Source organism: Neoarius graeffei, chromosome 20 (genome assembly GCF_027579695.1).
Source record: "Neoarius graeffei isolate fNeoGra1 chromosome 20, fNeoGra1.pri, whole genome shotgun sequence".
Taxonomy (NCBI): domain Eukaryota; kingdom Metazoa; phylum Chordata; class Actinopteri; order Siluriformes; family Ariidae; genus Neoarius; species Neoarius graeffei.
The window spans coordinates 3,359,093-3,383,480 of NC_083588.1; the positions used below are offsets into that span (position 1 = coordinate 3,359,093).

At 42.0% G+C, this 24,388-nt stretch overlaps 1 protein-coding gene across 8 annotated transcripts; it reads right to left on the reverse strand.

Moving 5' to 3' along the window:
- Nucleotides 1–238: 238 nt before the first annotated feature.
- mettl22 (methyltransferase 22, Kin17 lysine) lies at nt 239–23,497 on the reverse strand. 8 transcript variants are annotated; one of them, XR_009650821.1, is made up of 12 exons: nt 23,337–23,497; nt 22,460–22,607; nt 16,027–16,263; nt 15,250–15,290; nt 15,022–15,166; nt 9,514–9,585; nt 6,896–6,952; nt 6,574–6,654; nt 6,377–6,479; nt 5,564–5,732; nt 2,624–2,933; nt 1,469–2,537 (listed from the first exon to the last, which is right to left on the reverse strand). XR_009650821.1 is itself a non-coding variant. In XM_060901117.1 (11 exons), exons 1-11 carry the CDS (start codon nt 23,370–23,372, stop codon nt 448–450), a joined length of 1,194 nt encoding a protein of 397 aa, XP_060757100.1. In that variant the 5' UTR covers nt 23,373–23,497; the 3' UTR covers nt 239–447. The 8 variants fall into 8 exon arrangements, 6 of the variants coding, with proteins under 6 accessions (XP_060757100.1, XP_060757099.1, XP_060757102.1 ...); XR_009650822.1 differs by having other exon boundaries at nt 1,470–2,674; nt 2,877–2,933; XM_060901117.1 differs by lacking the exons at nt 1,469–2,537; nt 2,624–2,933 and adding an exon at nt 239–567 and having other exon boundaries at nt 22,475–22,607.
- Between the last annotated feature and the right edge of the window lie 891 nt (nt 23,498–24,388).

Genomic DNA, 24,388 nt, shown 5'->3' on the forward strand with positions numbered 1-24,388 from the left:
CCTATGGAGATATTGCACCAAAAACCAGACATTTGCAGCTAGAATAGTCATTTACCACATTAGCAATGTATAGAGTGGATTTCTGATTAGTTTAAAGTCATCTTCATTGAAAAGAACAGTGCTTTTCTTTCAAAAATAAGGACATTTCAAAGTGACCCCAAACTTTTGAACGGTAGTATATATATATATATATATATATATATATATATATATATATATATATATATATTTAGAGCATGCAATCACAGTGAGAAAGAGATGAACAAAATCCATAGCTAGAAATGAACTAAAATTAAAATTCTGCACCACAACCTTCATCCTATTTAAAAAAAAAACCCTTTGGTAATTTTATGACCAATAAAAATAAAATCTGATTCACATTCGAGATTCACTTTGCACTTGGGTCACTTATTTTTGCACACTGCTCATTCCATAAAGCTGAGTTTATCAACTCCTGGATCTGGATTGTGGATTAGTTTGCAACGTTTCTTCGTTTTCACCGTGATTTTGTGAAGATGTTGAGCTGGATATCGTCTGAAAGGGAGAAGCAGACACTTTCCACAGCTCCTGGAATTTAAAAATAAATAAATTATATATTACAACATGTGTAAAGAACACACTGGGTTCAGTTTGTTAAACTGAGGTGTGCGATTCGACAAAAAAACAAAATCATCCTGTGATTCTTGAAGGCAGGATTTATATCACGATATCCAGTATCGTAAGTTTGGTCACAAACTCGCAGCAGTAGTGTAGTGTTGTATTAAAAAGTCTTTTATGAAGAATAAAAAGTTGCTTAATATTAAGAAAAATCGCCCTCATTAAAAACAGCATTGTAAATGATAGAATTTAAATATTTGTTGAAATAGAAATATTATACATTTTATTTTGACTCAACACTTTAAATAAATCCGATCTGGAAACAAACATTTCACAATTTTCAAGTTTAAACTCGTTTCAAATGATGAAAAAAAGTAACAAAAAATATACAGATCGTAGAAAAGTGTATTGCGACATAAATTATGATCAATATTGGCATCATATCGTCCCACTGCACAGCCCTCGATAAAATCCATCGAAAGTTAGAACAGGGATGAGAGTGGGTGCTGATGAAAAAAGCAGAAAGTCTGTAATAAGGGAGGTCCCGGAGGGGGGGGGGGGGGGGGGGGGGGGGACACTCCTGGAATTTTTTTTTTTTCAAAATGAGACCTTACACACCCTATTTCCTGCAATCTGAGCTGTAGTTAATTAAAACACCTGATGCCTATTTTAATACTTATTGAAATAAAAACACTATAATATAGAACAATATGTACCAAAATCAATCTGTGTATTGCATTAATTCAAAATAATATCTACATTTTATGGGGACTGGTTATTACTCATTGTCAACATCACTTGTTTTTCTAAAAAATGTGGATTAAAATTCATAGTTATTTACAGTTCCATTAATAATTCAAATTTTCATATATTCAATACAGTGGTGTGAAAAAGTTTGGGCACCCTTGCTGAAAATGTCTGTTACTGTGAATAGTTAAGTGAGCAGAAGATGAACTGATCACCAAAAGGCATAAACGTAAAGATGACACATTTCTTTTCAGCGTTTTATGCAGGATTTGCGTATTATTTTTGTTTTGTACAATTGGAGAGTGAAAAAAGAAAAGGAACACCATGCGAAAGTTTGGGCACCCCAATACATTTGAGTTCTCAGGTAACTTTTACCAAGGTTCCAGACCTTAATTAGCTTACTGAGCTGTGGCTTGTTCAAATTCTTCATTAGGAAAGGTCAGATGATGCAGATTTCAAAGCTGTATAAATTCTCTGACTCCTCAAACTTGTCCCTAAAATCAACAGCCATGGGCTCCTCTAAGCAACTCCCTCGCATTCTGAATAATAAAATAATTGATGCTCACAAAGCAGGAGAAGGCTACAAGAACGTAGCAAAGTGTTTTCAGGTAGCTGTTTCCTCAGATCGTAATGTTATTAAGGAATGGCAGTTAACAGAAACAGTGGAGATCAAGGTGAGGTCTGGAAGATGAAGAAAACTTTCTGAAAGAACTGCTCGTTGGATTGCTAGAAAGGCAAATAAAAACCCCTGTTTGACTGCAAAAGACCTTCAGAAAGATCTAGCAGACCCTGGAGTGGTGGTGCACTGTTCTACTATGCAGCGACACCTGCACAAATATGACCTTCATGGAAGAGTCATCAGACGAAACCTTTCCTGCGTCCTAGCCACAAAATTCAGCGTCTGAAGTTTGCAAATGAACATCTAAGCAAGCCTGATGCATTTTGGAAACAAGTCCTGTGAACTGATGAAATCAAAATAGAACTTTTTGGCCACAATGTGCAAAGGTATGTTTGGAGAAAAAAGGATGCCAAATTCCAGGAAAAGAACACCTCTCCGACTCTGAAGCATGGGTGTGGATCGATCATGCTTCGGGGTTGTGTTGCAGCCAGTGGCACAGGGCACATTTCATTGGTCGAGGGAAGCATGGATTCGAATAAATACCAGCAAACTCTGGAAGCAAACATCACACCATCTGTAAAAAAGTTGAAGTTAAAAAGAGGAAGGGTCCTACAATAAGACAATGATCCAAAACACACCTCAAAATCTACAACGGAATACCTCAAGAGGCCCAAGCTGAAGGTTTTGCCATGGCCCTCACAGTCCCCTGACCTAAACATCAGTGAAAATCTGTGGATAGATCTCAAAAGAGCAGTGCATGCAAGACAGCCCAAGAAACTTGTAGAACTGGAAGCCTTTTGCAAGGACGAATGCGTGAAAATCCCCCACGTAAGAACTGAAAGATTATTAGCTGGCTACAAAAAGTGTTTACAAGCTGTGATACTTGCCAAAGGGGGTGTTACTAAGTACTGACCATGTCAGGTGCCCAAACTTTTGCTTCAGGTCCTTTTCATTTTTTGGTATTTTACACCTGTAAATGATGGAAATAAAAATGTAATCTTGTGGAAAATATTAAAGAAATGTGTCATCTTTACCTTTATGCCTTTTGGTGATCAGTTCATCTTCTGATCACTTAACTATTCACAGTAACAGACATTTTCAGCAAGGGTGCCCAAACTTTTGCATGCCACTGTATATTGAATTAAATAAAAACATTCATATCTTATGGAAACTGACCTTTTCCTAATGTCCACATTACTTGTATATGATTTCTTCACAATGTCTATTTAAACTTTAAACTTGTACAGTTATCAACACTGTCAGCTATAATTCAAATTATCATATATTCAGTGTATTGAATCAAACAAATGCGTATTTTATGGGGACTGTCTTTATCTTACTGTCCACATCACTCGTATGTTTTCTTCAAAAGGAAAATGTCTGTCTACACTTTTTACAGTTAAAAGTTATTTACAGTTCCCAGTTATTTTTGAAGCAAATTTTCATTTGATCATTTAGACTTCAGCTTCTTGGCAAAGCCAAAAGCTCATCAGTCCTCTCTTTTTTCCTTTTTCTTTCATTAGCCAGCGCCTCCTGTGTTTTTACATGCTCTAACCCGGCTCTCTTCTGCTCTCTCTCACACTCCTCTCTCGCTTTCCTTTTGCTTTGCTAAACTTGTTTTTTATACCAGCATCAATTTCACGTTCCTTCGCTTCATCTCGTTTGTCAATAGTATTCGGCATCTTGAGAAAAAACGCCGATTAGAGGAAAGTATTTTTGATATGCAGCTCGCGAACATGTGTAAGTTTTGATAAAAGAAAGCGGGTGTGGGTGTCTTTGTAAAAACTGTTTTGATCGGCTATTATGGTCTCGACATCGATGTTTTGACCAATAACAATGAAGATCACACGAATTTTACATCACATTCAACGAGATTAAACGAGACTAAAGATGGCGACAAACATCGTTAGAGTTAATAAAGTTTGAACAGCATGAAGGAACATACCCCAACCCCCCGGAATTAATTTAAAAAAAATTCTCAACGGATTTGGCATAATATAAAAAGCTCGTTTTTTACTCAGAAAAAGTGGAAATCCGCCAAAAAGCGGAAAACTCTCATCCCTGTTAGAAACAATAAAAATAAAAGAAAGTGAAACAGCAGGGCAAAAATAATTTAAAACACACACACACGCTGAGATACTGTGGGTTTTTCAAATGTTCTTTTATCATAAAATGTGGTCAAATAAATAGATATTAGTTGTAAAGAAAGGGAAAAAAAAATCAGCTTTCTGTCCTTCCTTTCCTCCAACATATTTCATAACCTTGGTTCTTTTTAAAATAATTTCTCTCTTTAATTTTCCTTCTGATTAAAATGTCATGTCACTGGAAGATTTATTATTTTGCACATAAATTGTCAATTTTTTTCCACTGGCTCTTTTTCTGCTTTTATGGTTAGTCATTTCATTATTTCACAGAAAGCAAACATCGTCTGTCAGCGATTCTAATTATAGTCGAGAGAGAGAATTAGCATTTATTCAAAAAAATTAATTAGGGGTGTCAATAATTTTGAAAATACTCAACTTCTCAGGAGAATTTTTTTTTTTGGAACAAAAAAAAAAGTGAGCGTCCTCATTTGAAGAAGAATTTAAATTAATGTAATATTCATATCATGATTATCACAGCCTCCACAAGTATTGGCACCCTTAAAAAAAAAAAAGAATATTGCAATTGTGTAAATTTTACACTCAACCAACAAGAGACCGTTTACCTTCTCTACGGACGTAAAGATTAGATTAGATTAGATTATCGCAGTGCGGTTCAACACAATGAGTTTTGTATTCAAGTGCAACATATCTAAGGGCCCGTTTACACGAGGACGCTGTCGGGTAAAAACGACTAAATATTTTATCGGAAGTGCCTTTCGTCTACACGGGGACGGCGTTTCCGAGGCTGAAAAATGGAAAAAATTGAAAACGCCTTCCAGAGTGGATAAGTTAAAAACAGCCCCCGTTGCATATCCGTCTAAACTACCCAATACGCAAAACTCTGCTCGGATCTGCTCACGTCGGGTACGTGTTTACGTCATACATATGTCATATACTGTACATGCCAGCCCGGGAAGTAAGAAAGTAAGTAAAAAAGTAAGAGCATGTCTGATTACATCGATCCAACGGACCTTCAAGCTGCTCTGGCAGCTTTAATAAACGTCCAGGAGTCCTTCGAACATCTATACCGAATCTGCACATATACCGTTAATGAACAGAGGCGGGTATAGTACGCTCTTACTTTTTTACTTACTTTCTTACTTACCATAGCCAGAGTAGTCAAAGTTTTCGCGGCGCAGATGTGCAGATCAGACAAGACGGAAGACGTTACGCATGCGTGCAGACATAGCGGAGGTCTTTCACAGCACCACCTAGCCGCCTGGCATGCACATCCAACTGAATTCCACACATTTATGCGTCACCGTATAGACGCAGATTTCCTCCTTGAAAACGGTCGTGTAGACGCGGAAAAAAAGTGAGAACGAAAACGGACTTTTGCGTTTTTGTTTCAGACCGTCCCCGTGTAAAGTGGGCCTAAGATTTATTGTGAAATTTTTAGGCACACGACACTTCTCAGCGTTTTAAATTCAGTGCAGGAGAAACGAACATGACGCACCAGTTGGTTCACTCGTTCATACTGGAAGAACTGAGGGAAGGAGCAGGACACCGGTGACACCGTGAACTTCGTTTCCTTCTCTCTCAGCTCTGCGATCTGGTCCAGGGAGCGATGGAAATGATCATACGCCTCGCACGACACGTCCATGTGGCGCAGTGTGAAGTTCAACCTGAGAGAACATCGCAGACATAAAGCAGCAGGAAGACACACACTCATTACCTCAGGACGCAAGCCAGGACAGAGCGCCTGCCACACCGATTCACACCTCTGGGACTTGAGATCATGTGACCCTGATGTCCAGGACAGAAATCACACACGAGGTTTCAGTGCGATCTCAAAGTGCCAGCTGGGGATCTTTTTCTTTCTGGAACTTTCCACCACTGAAGAGACGTTTTTGAGATTTAAGACACATGAATGAGAATGACTGACTGATGAACATCAGGATTAATATTCAAGTCCTGCATTTACAGCTTCATCACTGACAGCTGGAAAAAATGGAGGAGGGGAAAAAAAAAAAGGACAAACGTGCCATTGTTTGTTAAACTGTTGAACAAGAGGAATTAAAACACTTCAGGATGTTCGAATACTGAACTGGGAACTGAATTTGTTTATTAGCGAAAGGTTTTGAGCTACTGATCAGAAGGTTATGAGTTCAGACCCCAGCGCTGCCTGTGCTGCACCCCTGAGCAAGACCTTTCATCCTGAACCGTTCAGACGCCTCAATTAGAGACAATTTAAACAAAAACATCAGCAAAATGAAGGAAAAAAAAGTAACCGTTTCCCAGAAAAGATTATTTAATAATTTCTCATGACCTTTTCTCGACGCTAATGTAGATGGTGCTGGAGTGACGCAGGTTACTGGAAATGCGGTACAGAGTCCGAAACAGGGCATCAGTCAGGTCATCGTCATAGCACACTAATTACAGCCGAGAGAGAGAAAGAAACACATTTATACATCAGATAAGACTGGATTAGACAAAACACAAAGATGTCTGATCATGATAGCTCACCATCTGCTGCGATGATGACCGTGGTGTTATCGTGGAGGTCAGAGATCTCGTCCTCGCTCCAGCCGAATTCTGAATCCACATCTGGAAGTGGCACGAGCCAAGAAACTCATCTTTAACCCTTTTAATCCTCATCTTTTTTCATTTATAGAGATGCAAGAACACAATTTGCATCTTCAATAACTGAGACAGCCACACACACACTCCCTGTTCTTCAGAGTGTCAACGAGAAATGGAAGGAAGTTGGCATTCTGAAGATGAAAAATGACCGAGTGTAAAACAAGCTGATTTGCTCTGAACAGAACGTTTCGTCAGTGGATCTGACCTCTGAGGAAATCATCTGCGGTCCAGTCCAGCTGTCGCACTTTCACACCACGCCCGTCTGAGAAAACACAAACAAACAAGAATAAAATGGAGCGTTGGAAAGATGTTTCCTGACATTTAAGGTCATTTTTTTGGATGCATCGTGTGCGTGTTTTTTTTTTTTTTTGTCCGCTCATCTGACATTTGAAAAAAATTCACTGCGTGATCACGTAATCTCATTCGGTGAGAGATGTTTCTCCTGCTGATTGTGTCACATTGAATCTATTCACAGGTTCAGACTTGATTTCCCTGTCACGGCTGTTCCAGACTCCTGAGGCTCGCTCCGATTGGAGGATGAGGTCAGGGAGAGAGATGCTGCACTCAAAAAGACTGAACATTTAAACCTCAGCTACAATGATGCTTCGAACAAAGTCAAATCTGGCGTGTGTATGAATGAATGAATGAATGAATGAAGCATATCTCAAGATTATCATCCAGTTCCGTTTTTTGTTTCTTTGAATTCAGTGTGGGCAGCACGGTGGTGTAGTGTTTAGCGCTGTCGCCTCACAGCAAGAAGGTCCGGGTTCGAGCCCCGGGGCCGGCGAGGGCCTTTCTGTGCGGAGTTTGCATGTTCTCCCCGTGTCCGCGTGGGTTTCCTCCGGGTGCTCCGGTTTCCCCCACAGTCCAAAGACATGCAGGTTAGGTTAACTGGTGACTCTAAATTGAGCGTAGGTGTGAATGTGAGTGTGAATGGTTGTCTGTGTCTATGTGTCAGCCCTGTGATGACCTGGCGACTTGTCCAGGGTGAACCCCGCCTTTCGCCCGTAGTCAGCTGGGATAGGCTCCAGCTCGCCTGCGACCCTGTAGAAGGATAAAGCGGCTAGAGATAATGAGATGAGTGTATATATATATATATATATATATATATATATATATATACACACACACACACACAGTATATACATAAAGTATGTCGCGTATCTTTCACACGCACGTTTCATCATTTGTTGCTCTTTTTCCTTTTTTCCCCATGAACACCCGTACACACACAAAATACTCACAGGACCAAAACACAATAGAACGAAAGAAAACAAAAAACATGAATTTAAAAAAAAAAAAAGACTCTCCATTAATTTAGTCTCAGAGTTCTATTCCCGACTCTCTCCAGCCCCACCCCATTCCTCCGTCAAGCTTGTTGACATTAAGTGTACCATGATTTTAATTTGCCAGATACTTAATTAGAGGTGACCACACCTTATCAAAGTAGGGGAGTTTGTCCATAAGAGTGTATCGTATTCTTTCTAGGTGGAGTGTGTTCATAAGATCACTGAGCCACAACTTTGTAGGCGGGGCCTCCTTCTCTTTCCAGTGCATGAGAAGCAACCTCCTTACAGTAATAAGACTGAAGGAAAGGAAACATTGCTGAGCGTTGGTCAACTTCATAGTATCATCAGACACACCTAAAATGATAATTAGTGGGTCTGGTTCCAATTGGATTTGAAGTATTTCAGATATTGATTTGAAAATATTGATCCAATAAGCCTGAACTTTGGGACAGTCAACAAAGCTATGTAGTAGTGTATCATCTGCTGACAGGCATTTGTCACACATCGGGGAAAGCTCAGGATATATTTTATGTCATCTCTCCTTGGAATAGTGAAGACGATGTAGGATTTTAAATTGAATTAAGCAGTGTCTTTCATTATTAGAGCATCGATGGACGTGCTCCAACCCCCCCCTTCCATGTTATATCAGAGATCACGTTTCTTTGAATTCAGTGATGGTTTATCCTGGAATTACTGGACATGCTGACTTACTGACCCACTGATCCAACCTCCCCAACATCTCCCCACCTCCTCACTTATCGACAACCTCCTACTTCTGACGGCACACCCACCTTCACAGACCCCGAACCACCCATCTCTCCATGGAACTCATGCCTTTTGTTTGCTCTTTAAGCTCACTGTTCCAGTTGATTGAGCGGCTCCTGGTTCTGTTCTCCTGGAGTGAACTTCAAACATTCACGCAACGTTTTGGACTGAAATTGCAGTCAGGCAGCAGCAGCAGACGACTGCGTGTAACCTAGCAACAACTTACCGGTTAACATTAGAGATCATTTTCATGTTGACGACCTTCTCGAAGCAGAGCTGAGCATGGTCACTGTTACAGAGTTAAACAGGGACTGTGTCTGGATATTAACGGACCGAAGGCCAATATGGCCCCCGTTGAAGAGTTGAATTTTGCACGCTGAAGGGGTGTTTTCAGTGGTTTGTACAAGTTTTAGGCAGTGAGTTGCAATCTCGTCTCGAATGCAACACCGTCTACATCCCCCTCCCAATCTACGCACTCACCTGTCCACTCACTTACCCATCTGCCTTCCTATATATCCACTTACCCATCTACCCACCTACCAATCAACCCACCCCTCTATCTACCCACCTTTGTACCCACTTACCTATCAACCCACCTGTCTACCCACTTACCCATCTACCTACCTTGCAATCTCACCACACATACCTACCTACCTTTGTATCCACCCGTCTCCCTCGCGATCTAACTACATACCCATATACCGATCGACCGCTGTACCCACTTACCCACCTATCTACTTCCCCGCTTTTACGTGGTCGTATACGTTACCTGATGCTGCAATATAACGCTGATTCAAATGCATGTTTCTCTGACACATGCTGAGGAGATCTTCACCAACATCTGCAACACACACACACCTCTCCTGTAAAGAGCTCAATAAATGGGAAAGTATTACCACTTTGCTGCCCATTCCATTCAGACATTAATGATTATGAAGTCATTTATCAAATGGCCTGCAGTTCTCTCTCCGAGTGGGAGATAATACCTTTCTGATGCAAAGCAGCTCATACAACACCGAAGGTAATTTTCACAAATTATTTTTTTCTGCTGTAGACAGATGGCCTTGTGCAAAATTACCCTTCTGGAGGAGTGTGGAAAGGGACGTACTTTCATATAAAAAAACCATGAAATTGGTCCAGGATACACACTTTAAGAAAGGAAAAAAAAAAACCCCACTTTGTGCCATGCTGTTATCCAAACGCGACCAATGACAGGGTGGTGGATTTTGTTGTGTATTTTTACACTGTCACCGCACCCATAACAGCGCATCCTCAAGTGTTTTATTCTTCTTATATTTGACACGTCATACTGCTTATCCATTTACAGCAGTGTTTCGCAAAGTGTGGTCCGCGAGAGACCTCAAGTGGTCCGCGAGGTGATCTACAAATGTCGTCAGCGTTTTCAAGATAAGCTAGCGTATGCTTTGTAACATTATTAGAAAGTTAAATTTATCCAATCTTGTTTTTAACGGCAATCAAACGGGCCTGTAATTTCATTATTATTATTATTTAAAAAGCGTTCTGCGTCTGAATTTGCACCACATTAAACTTGTAGTGCGCACGTGCTCTTATTCCGCCTCTCGTCTCTATGCAACAGTCACCTCACAAATCTCTGCCTCACAGGCAGGCAGACCTGAAAACAAGCAAACGAACATTCTGAACATATAATAGGCTAATCCTAACTAGCTCGTGTTCGTGGCGATTTTTTTTTATTTAAATAAATAAGAAAAAAAAGAGTCCGTTTTGAGCAGAAGACAAGTAAGTGTAATCTGTTAAATCTAAAATTTGTTTTGTTCATTTCAGTTCATTCATGTTCCTCCTAATTTTGAACAATTTTGAACTATTGAGGTATTTCACCCACGTGACCAAGTCATGTGAGGCTGCCATTTTGGACGTCACGGCTCGAATCAGTTTGAATGCGAGGAAGTCGACAAACGAAAAACATACAGTGGTGCTTGAAAGTTTGTGAACCCTTTAGAATTTTCTATATTTCTGCATAAATATGACCTAAAACAACATCAGATTTTCACACAAGTCCTAAAAGTAGATAAAGAGAACCCAGTTAAACAAATGAGACAAAAATATTATACTTGGCCATTTATTTATTGAGGAAAATGATCCAATATTACATATCTGTGAGTGGCAAAAGTATGTGAACCTTTGCTTTCAGTATCTGGTGTGACCCCCTTGTGCAGCAATAACTGCAACTAAACGTTTGCGGTAACTGTTGATCAGTCCTGCACACCGGCTTGGAGGAATTTTAGCCCATTCCTCCGTACAGAACAGCTTCAACTCTGGGATGTTGGTGGGTTTCCTCACATGAACTGCTCGCTTCAGGTCCTTCCACAACATTTCCATTGGATTAAGGGCAGGACTTTGACTTGGCCGTTCCAAAACATTAAATTTATTCTTCTTTAACCATTCTTTGGTAGAACGACTTGTGTGCTTAGGGTCGTTGTCTTGCTGCATGACCCACCTTCTCGAGATTCAGTTCATGGACAGAGGTCCTGACATTTTCCTTTAGAATTCGCTGGTATAATTCAGAATTCATTGTTCCATCAATGATGGCAAGCCGTCCTGGCCCAGATGCAGCAAAACAGGCCCAAACCATGATACTACCACCACCATGTTTCACAGATGGGATAAGGTTCTTATGCTGGAATGCAGTGTTTTCCTTTCTCCAAACATAACGCTTCTCATTTAAACCAAAAAGTTCTATTTTGGTCTCATCCGCCCACAAAACATTTTTCCAATAGCCTTCTGGCTTGTCCACGTGATCTTTAGCAAACTGCAGATGAGCAGCAATGTTCTTTTTGGAGAGCAATGGCTTTCTCCTTGCAACCCTACCATGCACACCATTGTTGTTCAATGTTCTGCTGATGGTGGACTCATGAACATTAACATTAGCCAATATGAGAGAGGCCTTCAGTTGCTTAGAAGTTACCCTGGGGTCCTTTGTGACCTCACCGACTATTACACGCCTTGCTCTTGGAGTGATCTTTATTGGTTGACCACTCCTGGGGAGGGTAACAATGGTCTTGAATTTCCTCCATTTGTACACAATCTGTCTGACTGTGGATTGGTGGAGTCCAAACTCTTTAGAGATGGTTTTGTAACCTTTTCCAGCCTGATGAGCATCAACAACGCTTTTTCTGAGGTCCTCAGAAATCTCCTTTGTTCGTTCCATGATACACTTCCACAAACATGTGTTGTGAAGATCAGACTTTGATAAATCCCTGTTCTTTCAATAAAACAGGGTGCCCACTCACACCTGATTGTCATCCCATTGATTTGAAAACACCTGACTCTAATTTCACCTTCAACTTAACTGCTAATCCTAGAGGCTCACATACTTTTGCCACTCACAGATATGTAATATTGGATCATTTTCCTCAATAAATAAATGACCAAGTATAATATTTTTGTCTCATTTGTTTAACTGGGTTCTCTTGATCTACTTTTAGGACTTGTGTGAAAATCTGATGATGTTTTAGGTCATATTTATGCAGAAATATAGAAAATTCTAAAGGGTTCACAAACTTTCAAGCATCACTGTAAAAGAAAAAGGAGTGAGATGCAGAAAACACCTTCACTATCCAGCGACGTAGGGCATTTACAGGGCGAGCAGAGGGAGAGGCATTTGCAAAAATTGAGGTTAGCAGGCTTAGAGAACGACGTTTACCTGCTTCCACCAGGATTGTTCACTGATGTACGGAAGTACACGAAGCCCTCGTCTTTACCTGACTTCGGCCCACATGATCTGTATACCTATGTCGTTAAAAACCCATCGCCATACACAGGTATTGATCTCAAAGCGTATAAGAGTTTGGATGCCTATTTGTGTCAGGCTGGGTAACATGCCTACATCAGCGGGTCGTCCCTGGAGCCGGTGGTCGCCATCTTATTTACTTTCGGTCCTCAGGATAAACAAAATGTTATTAAATGTCATTGAAATAACTTCTTAGTCTGTTGAGACATGGCCCGTTATAAATTTGCTGTTACCAGGCAATGACCAAGAACTGTATTATTAGGGTCGGTGTCTGTGTTGTAGCAGTGTACTAGCAGCTAGCTGTTAGCACTAGCTAATGTCAACAACATAGCTGAAATGTTACTGTAGCAATGTTTACGTTCAGTCATTTGGATGACTGTTAAAACCTTTCAGTCTCAAGTTTTTCCTTTACTGTATTTACTAGTTTACTGTAATTATGATCCGGCAGCTATTTACACCGGATCCAGTGTAAATAGCTGCCGGAGCGCGCTCCGGCTTGCTCCCCCTCAAATTAAGCAGCGCGCTCCGGCTTGCTCCGGGAGCAAGCCGGAGCGCGCTGCTTAATTTGAGGGGGAGCAAGCCGGAGCGCACTGCTTAATCTGAGGGGGAGCAAGCCGGAGCGCGCTCCGGAACCTCGGCTGGAGCACTCCGGGAGCAAGCCGGAGCGCGCTGCTTAATTTGAGGGGGAGCAAGCCGGAGAGCGCTCCGGCAGCTATTTACACTGGATCCGGTGTCTGTAACACGTTTTTTCCCCAAGCTGGTTCTCCCTCTCTGTCTGCAGCGTTAGTATGTAGCTTGACCTTCAAAATGGCGGACACCGGGGTGTCACGTGACCCTGTGACGTCAGGTGAAAAACCTCAATTGATATGAAATGTTCTGATTAACTGTTTGCTGAATTTTAAACCTCCATACTGTTGCCTTTAAAAACCACGAAGGATATGGACTGGATAGGCCTTTAATGTATTTAGTTAACCATAATTTTTTCAATTAAAAACACTTAATAGTACACACATCTCTGTATGGTCTGTGTGTGTGTGTGTGTGTGTGTGTGTGTGTGTGTGTGTGTGTGTGTTGTGTGGGGCGGCGGGGGGTGTTGACAGGTGGTCCCTGAAAATTTTTTTTGGGACAAAGTGGTCCTTGGTCTGAAAAAGTTCGAGAAACACTGATTTACAGTTACATTTTAGCAGCTAAAAACAAACAGTCATTCCGTCACCAGTCTCACATTTTTCCTCTCTTCAAGTTAATCAGACAAACAAAACAAGTGCAGCTTGTCATATGATGGAGAAACCAGAAAGCGTAAAACCTGCCATGCTATAAAAAAATCAATCAATCAATCAATCAATCAATCAATCAATCAATCAATCAATCAATCAATCAATCAAAATCAACACCTTTTGACCAATCAGAATCCAACAGTGCTGTGGAACAAAACTCCTTCAACTAAATGTTATTAATCAAGCTAAACAATTTCCTTCCGTCCACATTCACTGGATACGAGCAATCACGTGCTCTGATTGGCTACTCTGCTCCTAGGATATCAGCTCATATACCTGAGTAGAGAAAAACAAAATGGCGGCGCGTGTTGCTAAACCAACCGAGGATGAAATAAAAAACTTGACTTGAAAACAAAACGCAACAAAAAAGTACTTGATGGTAAGAACATTTTTTTATTTATCAAGAATTATTATTATTGCATTTTTCACAAATTGCTCATCATTTCGCCGGTTTCTTTACATTCCAAGCGGAAATTATTTTGTCGGACGTTTTGTAGAAAGTTTTTATTGATCAAATTTGCAAAAAATAATGCCCTGTTTCTGAAAATCCAGTCAGTGAATGTGGATAGAAAAAAAAAAAAGGGGGGGGGGGGCAGTTATTCCACACAATCTCGTCATACATGGCTTATAGCCAACTCTGTGCTACGTGCCTCATTGGCTATCGGCTCATGCACAGGGATGCAAACGGTGCGCCTTTTGGCGGATGCCGCCTTTTTCACGGCTGAATCGCGCAGATCCGATTTTTTTTTTAGGGGGGGCGTTGGAGTGTCTGATTATAATTTCATCCAAGTAAATTCTGTATATAAGCAAATGCCGTTACAGTCCATGAAACATAGGAAGTATAAGTATGAGAAGAAAAAAGTAAATCAGAAATCTGCGCACGATTGCACAGGTTTCGTGCAAACGTGCGTAGCTTTCTGATTTACTGTTTTCTTCTCATACTTATACTTCCTATGTTTCATGGACTGTAACGGCATTTCCTTATTTAGTAATTTTAATACAGAATTTACTTTGAAATTATAATCAGACACTCCAACGCCCCCCCTAAAAAAAAAAAAATCGGATCTGCGCGATTCAGCCGTGAAAAAGGCGGCATCCGCCAAAAGGCGCGCCGTTTGCATCCCTGCATGTATGACTCGATTTCAGGGAATAACTGTGAAATTACTTCCAGCACTGCTATCATTTCAACAACAATCAAAATCCTACGAATGACAACAATCAGACAAACCCGTACCTGTGCAGTAGACCGTTTTCGCCACGCTTGCAGCGACGACGCTGGCGAATCCGGTTCCTGCTCCCAGCTCGAGCACCGTCGTTCCTCTGAACGTAGCTGGGTTGGACAGGATGAAGTCGGAGAGCAGGAAAGCTCCTCGCCAGATCTGCCGAGCCAACAGTGACATCACTACACAAACTGTGTCCATTATTTTCGGAGTGACGGTTGACAGATTGAAGGTGCGCTCACTTGCTTTCCGACGTCCTCCAGCGGCGTCGCCATCGTGTGCTCTGAGAGAAAACGCAACGACGACAGGCTGTGAGGATCGACGTTATGATGTTACAACACATCCTGCACTACATTAACGTCACGATCTTCTCTGGTCTGCTCCTCTGAAGCTAATTCAATGTCAAAATCTACTTTCGCACCAAATCGTTGCTATTGATCAGTCAGAAGGTGTTGATTAATTCTCTCTAACAGCAGCACAGGTGTATGTTCATGCGATCGTTCGAATACGTTATGGTTTCCGTAGTAACAGCTCATTCACCGGGATGCTCAACACAATCGGATTAAAATCACGTCATCTGTCAGGAAATGTTTATTTAACACTGATGGAGTCTCCAGGTAAAGCTTTGAGTCAAGTTTTTCCGACAGAGGAGTTTACGCTTTGTGGTTTCTCAGGAACAAACAACAATCTGCGTGTTTGTCCTGTTTTTATTTGACAAAGAGAGAGGCTGGTGAGGGAACGGTGGTTTATCACTGCTCGAACACGAGTGAGAGCAGGAAGTCACTTGTGTCAAAGACATTCCATAACATTTAATGGAACTACAAACAGAGTCAATGTTGGCAATTTGCCGTGGTGTAAGAGGAATAAAACGCTTTGGCGTCGTTATCAGAATCTCATCAGTACGGAGTAGTAACTAACATCCATCACATCACTGCACTATGCTGGAATTTCCCTCAACTCTGTATGACGTTGAACAGTTTGCGCATCAACTTGAGAAATAAAAGCACTTGGACTCGAACCAATCTTTATGACGTCCATTTTGTCATCGTCTTCCTCCTCTTCGTCACTCGTCGCTCCTTCAGCCTGGCTCAGGATGACGGGGTGAGCGGTTTCTCGGTCCCGCGCCGTCTCTGTCGGCTTCCTCGCGACATCCAGGTCTCCGTCTTCGTCCAGATGAGAGTGTGGTGACTCCTTTGCCGGAGAACACACCTCCTTCTGCTCCTCCTTCTGCAGAATCCTGAACTTTGACAAAAAAACTGGAAGCAGAACCCGAGAGAGAGAGAGAGAGAGAGAGAGAGAGAGATGGAATGAAAAGTCGCAATCAGTTTAACAACAAAACCAGATTTTCTTGTGCTTCTTATTGACTTGAAATCTCTAAATGACTTCCTTTGGCAAGCAGACGGCACACAAAAGCAGGATGAGTGCCTGGATAGTCATAAGTTGATTATGAAGACGTAATATGTCCCGTGACAGATGGTGTTTATGTTCAAAACCCGGGACTGTGAGGTCTGTAATGGTATCAAGGAGAAGGTCTGGATCTCTCTGGCATCAGTTGAACCAAATTATCCTCATACGCTTCTTTATTCTCCTTCCAGCTTGATATTATGTGGACAATATTAAGCAGTTAATTTCAGCAAGAAAGCTCAAGTGTACAATGAATCTCTGTTCAATGATTTTCAGAATAAAGTCACGACTAAATTACATCTCTACACCTTTACCCGAAGCAAAGAGATCCAAGATTGAGTGCATGAATATTCAAATTGGAAAGGCCCCCCCAACGTTTTCCTACAAGCAGCACTCGAAACTAACGGTGTCCCTATGTCCCGGGGACCATAAAAAATGTCATCAGGACACAAAATTATCATATCTGGGACAATCCCGGGACAATGGAAAAAAAATAGATCTAGAAAAAAAGTTCTACGTTAATATTATTTACAAAGCCGTAACACATACGTAGACATTCACCTAATTTGTCAATTTTAATTTTAAAACGTTAACAGCGAAAAATACATAGTAGCTACACTTTCGATGCACCTGCATCCGTAGGCTACAGAGCAGCGCATTCTGTTCTAGAATCTTCGGCCGGTGTCCGCATTATATGGACTTGGAATGGAATTGCTACCGCACACGCTGCGCCGACTCTTGCCAGAACAAAAATGCTTAAGTGGTTGAAGCGGACCGACCGCGGGGAAGAAACTGAAAGCCCAGACATAACGTCTCCGGGACCTTCAGGATCCAAAGTGTCATCGCCTGGTCTGCAGGCAACGCTAGCAACTGAATGAACTTAATGAACACTGTTAGACACGTTATAAAATACAACAGGAATGATGTGGATGATATTGACGGAAGATACCGTTCAACAGAATAAGTGAGTTTTCTTGGTGTCTTTCTAGTTCAGAAAGTTTAGTCAGTCAGCAGCACAACTAGGCTCGGACCTGCCACTATGCTGATGTTGCTAACCCACGTTTCGGCAGCGAAAGTTCATAAAATGGATAATGGTAATGGTGAAAATTATAAGTTGGCCTTATAAATGCCAACAGATATTCAAGGTATAAGTAGATGAAATTAACATGAAAGGGGTCTTATTTTCAACTAAAGTGTACTGCAGATGTAGGGAGTTGAAACATTTTCTGAATGAGCTAGTTGGCCCCTTTAAATAAACGGGTATCTATTCATACAGTGAGATCGCCAAAGTTTAATAAACTGAAAATGCAATAACTGTAATTTTGAAGTAGATGATGTATTGGACATGTGTCGCTTGTGTCTTGTGACTTATTGTAAAAATGATATAAAGGGTTCAAAATCGCATAGTTACAAATATAATAGTAACTTCATATGATAATATTAACCACTGGTTATTTCAGAGAGGAAAAAAAATGGGGACACTATTGCTTCCATTCGGGACAATACAACACAGAATTCGGGACCACTGGGGGACACAAAGAAAAAAAGTTAATTTCGAGCCCTGCCTACAAGACAAGCGAGTTGCTTGTGAAGAAGCTTAAACTCTCGTGTCAAAATATAACGTGAGCATAACAACCAGAATTTTAGCAAGGATAGATAAAATTCATCAGACCGTGACCCGGGTGGCACGGTGGTGGAGCGGTTAGCGCTGTCGCCTCACAACAAGAAGGTTCTGGGTTCGAACCCAGCAGCCGGCGAGGGCCTGTGTGTGGAGTTTGCATGTTCTCCCTGTATCTTCGTGGGTTTCCTCCACAGTCCAAAGACATGCAGTTAGGATGACTAAAGTTGTGCTTTCTTTCTTCAGATCAAATTTCTTGAGCACGTTTTACAGTTACAAACGTGACAATTTTTTTTAATTAAACCTGAACAATTTCTTTTTTCTTAAATACAATTAAAAACAAACTTCTGAACAAAAAAAAGTTGTTAGAATTCAATGACTCTTCAAGGTTTTGGCCCTCCTGATAAGTGGAAAGTGGCGAACACGCATTTAGTGGCAAAATAAAAACAGAACTAAATGTTGAAAACTGAAAACGCAACAATACAAAAATTCTGAATTTCGTCTTCACCAAGCAAAGCACGTTTGAGGTCGAAAGAATTCTGGGATAATCCATGACATCAACATCATGAAATAACTTATCACATGCTAATTTTATACCCAGGGTGGCACGGTGGTGTAGTGGTTAGCGCTGTCGCCTCACAGCAAGAAGGTCCGGGTTTGAGCCCCGTGGCCGGCGAGGGCCTTTCTGTGCGGAGTTTGCATGTTCTCCCCGTGTCCGCGTGGGTTTCCTCCGGGTGCTCCGGTTTCCCCCACAGTCCAAAGACATGCAGGTTAGGTTAACTGGTGACTCTAAATTGACCGTAGGTGTGAATGTGAATGGTTGTCTGTGTCTATGTGTCAGCCCTGTGATGACCTGGCGACTTGTCCAGGGTGAACCCCGCCTTTTGCCCGTAGTCAGCTGGGATAGGCTCCAGCTCGCCTGCGACCCTGTAGAACAGGATAAAGCGGCTAGAGATAATGAGATGAGAATGAATTTTATGCCCGAAAGCTGCTTTAATAATCCTTCAGCTCTCCTGATCAGTAAAAAACACTGAGGGTTTTTTTTCCCCCAAGTAAGGAGCGTCAGAAAATAAAATGGTGCTTATCTTTGAATTGGCTGTGATCACATTATTGTATACGAGTCTCAGAATTACAGCCTGCGATTAGATAAACACACCGCCCGGGTTTACTGGTGCGTGCGTCCTCCCTTCAGGTGACGTGACCTTTAGGTTGACCAGTGCTAATTCATGACCAAGGCTGTCAAGCTCGTTTGTTTCAATCCAGAGCAAAGCACCTCCATCAGTTCTGGATGAGAACATCAACACCACAGAGGAGGAGAAATTCAGCTTCAAATAGACATGTGCTTCACTGACATCATTATCAATGCGGCACAAAAATGTATTTAAAAAAAAAAAGAAGTATGGCTGTTTCACTCACGTTCAGTGATCAAATCACAGTTGTTTATCAGAAATATTCAGCCAAATTAAAGAGCCAAAAAATAATAATTTTGTTTCACATTAAAGCTGCAAGCTTTCTTTCTCATGGTCCGTAACGGGTCTGTGTTTCTTCTTCATCGATAAATCTTTGAAAGTTGCGATCACATTTGTTCATGCTTTGGCTCCAACTCGCAAGAGGCGGAGCTTTCTGAACTGACGGTCAACGTAACCAACAGGTGAACAGAGTCTCGTCCTGATTGGTCAGGTGTTCGTTGTCCACAACATATCTCTTATTTATAATATACAGAGTTAATCAAAATTATGCTCACGCTTAAATGGTAGAAACCATTTATTCACAAATAATATGTGCAAGATGATTTCCAGAATGGCCTCAACCTGTTCAAGTAACAGAACCATTTAAAGCCCGGACACACATTTCACGGTCATGGCGCACCACAGATTCAGGAGAAAAATAATCCGTTAGTGTGAACATAATTTTGACTAACCCTGTACAAAATAAATCAATATGCAGAAATCTAATCCTGGTGGAGCTGCTCTCGGAGGCGACAAATTTATAAACGTGCGCACGCGTTGGCATCATTTTCAGATTTCAGCACCAGTCCAGAATTTCAATCTTGCTCCGTTTCTGAAATATTGAGCCAATTTTACAAAAAAAGTCACGTGCAATGACACGACACGTCCAGGAATCCGAGAGAGCGAAACTGTCGATGCTCTCAGGGTGGGAGGGGCATACACTCTCCTGTCAATCACAGCGACACTTACAAATCCTGGGCGTCTGTCAGCGCAGGTATGCAGAAGAGGGCGGATAGCGCTTTTCTCCGAGTGTATCGTGTATCATGTTCATTTCAAGAAGATGCAGCTGGATGGCTTCACGTGTCTCGGAGGAAACGCATTCTCCTGCATGTCCCCGAACTGAAGGACGCTTGGAGTGTGTTGTAATGTTTCGTGTATTTAAATGGAACCTTGGCGTGTTCTTTACTTCACTGCATATGAGAGCAGGGTGCAAGAACGTTTCGAGCAACGTGGTCTTGATCTGCCTCGAAATGAATTTGACTGCAGGGAGAAAATGATTCGGCTCTGAATCGACTCACCGACAGGAAGTGAATCAAACAGGCCAGGTGTTGGGTGGGTTTTTTTTTTTGGATCATTTCTCCGAGATGGGCGGCACGGTGGCGTAGTGGTTAGCGCTGTCGCCTCACAGCAAGAAGGTCCGGGTTTGAGCCCAGTGGCCGGCGAGGGCCTTTCTGTGCGGAGTTTGCATGTTCTCCCCGTGGGTTTCCTCCGGGTGCTCCGGTTTCCCCCACAGTCCAAAGACATGCAGGTTAGGTTAACTGGTGACTCTAAATTGAGCGTAGGTGTGAATGTGAGTGTGAATGGTTGTCTGTGTCTATGTGTCAGCCCTGTGATGACCTGGCGACTTGTCCAGGGTGAACCCCGCCTTTCGCCCGTAGTCAGCTGGGATAGGATCCAGCTCGCCTGCGACCCTGTAGAACAGGATAAAGCGGCTAGAGATAATGAGATGAGATGAGTCACACAGCTGCATATCGCAGGTTTATTATTTTACGTTCGAATCCATGGTCATTTCTAAGGTAACATCTCGTTCATCAGGACTTGTACGACAGTTTATTTGACACTTATGAAAGGAAGAAGAAGCCTTTATTTGCCACATGCACACTTCAAGCACAGGGAGATTCATTCTCTGCATTTAACCCATCTGAAGCAGTGAACATACGTGCACACACACACACACACCCAGAGCAGTGGGCAGCCACACTACAGCACCCAGGGAGCAGTCAGGGGTTCGGTGCTGCGCTCAAGGGCACCTCAGCCCAAGGCCGCCCCATGTTAACCTAACCTGCATGTCTTTGGACTGTGGGGGAAACCAGAGCACCCAGAGGAAACCCACGCGGACACGGGGAGAACATGCAAACTCCGCACAGAAAGGCCCTCGCCGGCCGCTGGGCTCGAACCCAGAATCTTCTTGCTGAGGCGACAGTGCTAACTGAGTCTCCAGTGTCGGAGGTAAACCTGTAATGTCATATTTACATTTTGCGGGAAACAAGCTGCAAGGTTGTTTTTTTTTTTTTTTTGTCTGATGAACATCATGAGAGAGAAAACGAGAGGGTGGGAACTCCTTATTGCTGTGATGATACAAGTAGGATGTTTCATAACATAAAATGCCATTATAAATGGTTAAAAAGTACAACATTTCCTTCTTAAATAAATAACGGATTGTTCGTGTTGGTAAACTGCTGTGGTGTAAAATGGAATAAAAACCACTTCAAGATGTGCTCTTTATAGGAACAGTGGTCAGAGGAATCCTGTCGTTGATTATTTTCCGATAAAAGCACACCTTGTTGTGGTTTTTTGTTTTTTCCCTTCCACACAGGCCACCTCCAGCACTGTTTCACCAGAAACTCCAGAAAATACGGCTCTGCAGGAAAAAACAAAAGCACTGAACCTTTTTATTTTCTGAATCTTGCCCGTTTTGCAGAGCAGATGGCAATCCCGAGTTAATCTGGACTCGTGGAGAGGAGAACGGGCTCGCAGGATGTGCAGCTTGTTAAAATATCAACACAACATGATATGGTGCAAAATGACAAACAAAGAGACCTCACTGCACTCGAGGCAACAGAAGAGCAAATCGTGTTCCACTCCTGTCAACCAAGATCAGGAATCTGAACTGGACAAACTGGAGGGATGAAGATGGTAAAAATGGTCTTTTCTGATCTTCGCCTGTCCAGTCTGTGGCCAGTGTCACGTCAGATTCCAGTTCTTGGCTGACAGGAGGAGAACTCGATGTGATCTGCTGTTGTATCCCATTTGGGTCAACATGTGCGTTCGGAGATGCTTTTCTGCTCACCACGGTTGTAAAAAAATTATTGTGTTCCCGGAGCCTTCCGGTCACTCGCACGAACCAGTCTGTCCATTCTATACAGGACTCAAACGATGCTGTGGAACATCTACGACTTGTAGAACTGTGGATCTGCGCACCTGTGAAACGCTCACCTGGTTGTCCGACGCTATTGAGACGAGTCATGAGATGACGAGCGTTCGGGAGCAGTAAGTGCACATCAGAGAGCACGGTGTCACTGCGGAAGGTGACTTGGTCCATGGTCTGAGCTTCATGTCCCTCTGGATGCTGATAACAACAACAACAACGCCAAGTAAAACACTGGCATGGACTGAGATGATACAAGTATGCGTGCACTTCCAACAGACAGAACTACTGAAAAGAATAAAGCACTTCAGAGATGCAGGTGTTTCCGAAATGCAGAACTACTGAAAAGGAAACATGAAACTACTGAGCTGTATGTGCTTTCAAATTAGATAACAACTAAAAAGAGAATAAAATCTACAGAGATCATTTCTGATAAAAGAGTGAATGAAGAGGAAAATAAAGAGAACTACTGGAACAAAAATAAACAAAATGCAACTCATGAGACCTTTGCATTTCCAAGAGTCAAACACTGCAAAGCAAAAATAAAAACAGATTTGCATAAACGTTTTCTTCATTTTCTTGAACTACCTGCAGTGTTTTGTCCATGATGTGGCCAAAATCTTTAAAACTACTTCAAGATTTCTGTAAAATTTCTGAATGGAAATTAAGTTGGACTGCACACAGGCCTGATATTCTGTGCTGAAGCTCCTCATCTATTAATTGCTCTGTATAAACTCGCACAAGTTCACAGAAAACAAAACTCCAACTCGCCATAACTGGCAGAATTCTATTCTACCCCCGTCCTGGATATTAGGTACACTAGGTAGGCTGTACAATCCATGATGTCATACCCTACGTAGTGCACTTTTATTCACACTGAGGTGGAATTTAGGATTCGGCCCAAGTTCCGGCCCCGACACCGAGACACACCTCCTTTAAGAAGTGAAAACGCCAACTAGCCACCATTTGCGGTTTATTTTCGGCTTCGAGCGACAGAGGAAGGAGGATAAATAAGTCCCGGAGGCGTCAGGCCTCAGCCAGAACCTGAACGTGACCTCGAAACCGAGCTGAGAATTAGCATAGCTACAGAGATGTGTGTAACGTCACTAAAAGACCGTGCAGGCACCGAATGTCTTTCTAATGGTTCCGCGTTACATCTTAATTCCGTTCGACATTTCATTTCTAAATTAATTTTTAATTTTCGAAAAACCGTCATGAAGTATCACTTTGTCCTACAGATAAATATGTTAAACTTTGTTTGCAGAGAAAGTAAAATAAATTTGTTTTTTCTATGGACATTAACCAAACAAATTAAAAACACCAAACAGTATTCATGGGATCGATGAAGGAGAGAGAAATAATGAGAGATTGAAAAAAAAACCTGATACATAAAGCGGAGATGCTTTTTTTTTTTGGTAAAGTGGTGCATACTGATTTTTTTTTTTTACTTCAAAAGTAGGGACAACCATTTTTTTTATACTGAGAGATGGTGGGAGATATAAAGTGTGTATGTGTGTGAGAGAGAGAGGGGGGAAATACACAGTGAGAGAGAGAGAGGGGAGATACACAGTGAGAGAGAGAGAGGGGAGATACACAGTGAGAGAGAGAGGAGATACACAGTGAGAGAGAGAGAGAGAGAGAGAGGAGATACACAGTGAGAGAGAGAGGGGAGATACACAGTGAGAGAGAGAGGAGATACACAGTGAGAGAGAGAGAGAGGGGAGATACACAGTGAGAGAGAGAGGAGATACACAGTGAGAGAGAGAGAGAGAGAGAGAGAGGAGATACACAGTGAGAGAGAGAGGGGAGATACACAGTGAGAGAGAGAGAGGGGAGATACACAGTGAGAGAGAGAGAGAGGAGATACACAGTGAGAGAGAGAGGAGATACACAGTGAGAGAGAGAGGAGATACACAGTGAGAGAGAGAGAGAGAGAGGAGATACACAGTGAGAGAGAGAGGAGATACACAGTGAGAGAGAGA